Genomic DNA, 3,811 nt, shown 5'->3' on the forward strand with positions numbered 1-3,811 from the left:
GAGATTCTGTGTCTCTAATTTCTGTTTTCATACCATTAAATTATAGTGAAGGCTCCTCTTTGTTTGGATTGGGTGGGACTCTTCTGCCTGAAACATTATTAATCTTATATATATGACCTGTTCAAAGGGCCTTACAATTTGTATTTACTAGAATCAACGGTTTTTGAATAAACTTTAGAGGATCTTTCTTCTTCATTGTTACCTTACGATTGAGAACGATTTCACTAAATAAATTACCAATTTTTCTTTTCACGTGTATATATATGTTAATCCCCATGGAAGGATTTAACATGTGTTGTTTTCAAAACAAAATTGTCAATGCAAATTAGCATAAATGGTTAAGAACGACTGTTTGTTTACGTGTTCAGCCACGTTAAACGTCAAAACTCTCTCTTACAAAAATCATGTTCAACGTGTCTCAAAATATATAATTTGTGTAAAATAAACACACCCTAAGAAATCAGATAAAACTTCTTCACATATACATGTTTAAATATCCTAATTAATTGAAGTCACTCAACAAGTTGTTTTGTTTTGACGTCCATTCCTTCCAGATAAACGTTCTAGTGTCTATAGATTTTGGATAAAATCATTTACCAAGATGGACATAATTAAAAAGAATCTTGTGGTCTATCAGATTAGTCTTTAAACAGTCAAATCATGTTGTATAATTCATATAACCCACCTCACTGTTATATTATTTACATATGTACAATAATTAATGCTATAGTTTGAACCTCAACTGATTTTCCCATCATGCCACGATCGACTACATGCCCCGTAAGGTTGGAAATATTGTACCTAAAAAAATATGAAATGAAAAGATTTTATTTTATTTTTCTCGCTCAACAATATGGTTAAAGTGGTAATCAATCTTAACTAAGAAGTTGAGTTTTAATTTTTGCCCAAAATGTTTTTCAATAAACACAATCTCAAACGTAGAAAATAAGAGAAAACTCTGTACCAAAAAGATAAAGAAAATAAGAGAAAACTTAAGATAGGAAAAGATGATTTATCGCTAGTAATTCCTTAATTAATCTAATATTATGATCATTATCTGGTGTAACCACTTTTGCACCTACCGGATCATCAAGAGAGTAGGGTTAACGTATCCTATCAGGTGGAAACTTAATGACTTGCCACGGATCAAACACTAACTTTCTTGTATCCAAAGACAATTCAACATCTTTCCTTTATTTTTTCTACACAACCCAAAATTCAACCAACCTAGAATTACGCCCTCCCTTACATGCTCCACAAATAATATTATTATGTAAATAATTATTAATTAAACCACCAATTATTTTGCAGGCGTTTCACTTTTTTACCGCATATTACTGACTCTTTAATCAGGGATATATCCACATCAGGTGTTCAAGGAAAATCAAGGAAAATTACGTGCTATAATAATTACAGTATACTGCATCTAGCTGGAATAAGCTGATTTGTGAAGATTATCAATTTTATGTAATAGAGGTTATTAGCATTGATATAGACTTTCTTGTATTAGAGAGACTTTTGATTTTCTTTAGTGGCGGGGTATGTCCCGTTTATTATTGTATCATTTTAGGTTTAATAATTTACATTTTTTTTTAAAAAAAAAAACCCAAAGTCCTTTTCTGGTCGAAGTTTCTTCACATCACTAATTTGCAGACTAAAAAGAATTAATTATGATGATAATGACCATTCGGGTTATGGCAAAGTGGAGCTCAAATCAAATGCTAAATGTCAAAAGTGATGTCGTTGAAGGTAGCATCACCTAGTATACAAACGGTAGAAGGTATTATTTACACGTGAATTATATTATGTTACATTCTATAACAATATTTTTCTTTCATATTAACGTTTGACTACGATATCTGGGGTTTGTTAGTATTATCATTTTTTTTTAAAAAGAGGCACACATATTCAACCATTATGAGAGAATTTATCTGAATAAATTAAAGAAGGAAATTAATTAGGAGAAGAGAGTTCTATTTTATATAGCCACATCGATATCATATCACAAGCATGTAGAAAAATCATGATCATTTAGCAGAAATTATATAAAAATATATATTTATCAATTCAATCAAATTAATCATCGTCAGCATGACATGACGGGGGACGGACTCTATAATCCCCTTCTCACATGTTTTAAGCAAAAGATTCGTTTTAATACTAAGCTTAATAAATTCATAAATAAATAAAAGAGCCTCCTTTTGAATATGTAGTTGTACACCTTCTCTGTAAATATAATAAAGTGTTCAACTTTTGTCAATTTGAAAATTTTTACATTATTAATTAATTAGAAATTCTTTTAAATATGACTTTCAAAGAAGATATTCAAAAACTCATAATTAAATGATAGTGTAAAAATCTTTAAAGGGATTGGGTCAATTAGTATAAAAAAGATTCAAATATATTAAATTGAATTTAAATACAGTATCAATTATGTACAAAAAGCTAAAAAGATTAGTTATGTTGCACTCCCGTCCCGGCCCAATATTCATACGTACGTAGTAGCATTTAATGAATTTTATAATATTATTATTATTAAATTTATCAAATGAGTGTCAATAAAAATTTGGTGAAAGTATATACAGTACAATAAAATCAAAATTAAAAAAAAAATAAAAATCATATCGATCCATAATGCAAAAATCATTTTCTTTTGGCAGATCCCTCGTTCTTTCTCCCTCTGTAGTTGAATCCAAACTTTCCCCCAACGAATACACCAAACATTACTTGAAAAACCACCACCCTTCTTTCACGTCCTATATATGTCCCACATAAGAAATACTCTATAGTTTTTATACCATGGTACAAAAAATCCCTACATAAGAATCACTCTCTATATATAGTCCCACTTTGTTTCTTCAAATACAAATACATCTCATTTCATTTCTTTTCTCACACAACATGTACTCAACAAAGAGCATAGCTGATTCAGCATCATGGTGTTGTGCCTTGGCACTATTGTGTCTAATACTATTGGGGTCCATAAGGGAGAACCATGTGCCGGAGGAGGATGAAGCCACCGCGAGAGGGCGGAGCAACCTCTTTGAAAGGCCGTGTGATGAGATATATGTGGTGGGAGAAGGGGAGACCCTACACACCATAAGTGACAAGTGTGGTGACCCTTTTATTGTTGAACGCAACCCTCATATTCATGACCCTGATGATGTTTTCCCTGGCCTTGTCATCAAAATCACCCCCACACCCACATACACCAATACTAAGAAATTGTTCAAGAGGTAGAGCTCCTAGTTTTTGTTTTTTTTTCTTCTTCACTTTTTCACTTTTTTGTTTTCTTGTGTATTTCATTATGTATATGGTTATGGTACATATATATACCCAGGGTATAGTTGTGAATCATACAAGAGAAGAATATGGAGTTTTATTTTTCTTTTTTTCTTTTCAATTTTTTAGAAGTTGAAAGTAATAGTGATAAGCACTTTCTGTTTGATTTTCACAAGAGAAATAAAATGAAAAGAATATCTCTTATAGTCATGATCATGGTATTCTCTTATTGTTCTTCTTCATTAATATTTGTTATCGGTTCTGTTTTTTTATTGTTTGGTTGATTGATGCATAGTACGTGTTTCGGTTTTCGGTAAGGTAAGGTCTCTCTCTTCCCCTCTTTCTCTTTCTTTCGTGTTCCAATTAAACTGGTTTTGATATGTCACCATATGAAAAAAAGTTAAGTTACGATTATTTTTTGCCACGACATATCATTTCTGGTATTCTTTATTATATAAATTATTATGTCTGGTGATGTATAGGTGAAACTATTACAACTGCTTGATCACCATTTTTATATTTTTGTTTT

General features: G+C 30.9%; 1 protein-coding gene across 1 annotated transcript; it reads left to right on the forward strand.

Moving 5' to 3' along the window:
* Window positions 1-2,901: 2,901 nt before the first annotated feature.
* Window positions 2,902-3,240, forward strand: LOC114390035. Its single transcript, XM_028350721.1, has one exon. It carries the CDS (start codon window positions 2,902-2,904, stop codon window positions 3,238-3,240), a length of 339 nt encoding a protein of 112 aa, XP_028206522.1.
* The last annotated feature ends 571 nt before the right edge of the window (window positions 3,241-3,811 follow it).

Source organism: Glycine soja, chromosome 16 (genome assembly GCF_004193775.1).
Source record: "Glycine soja cultivar W05 chromosome 16, ASM419377v2, whole genome shotgun sequence".
Taxonomy (NCBI): Eukaryota; Viridiplantae; Streptophyta; class Magnoliopsida; order Fabales; family Fabaceae; genus Glycine; species Glycine soja.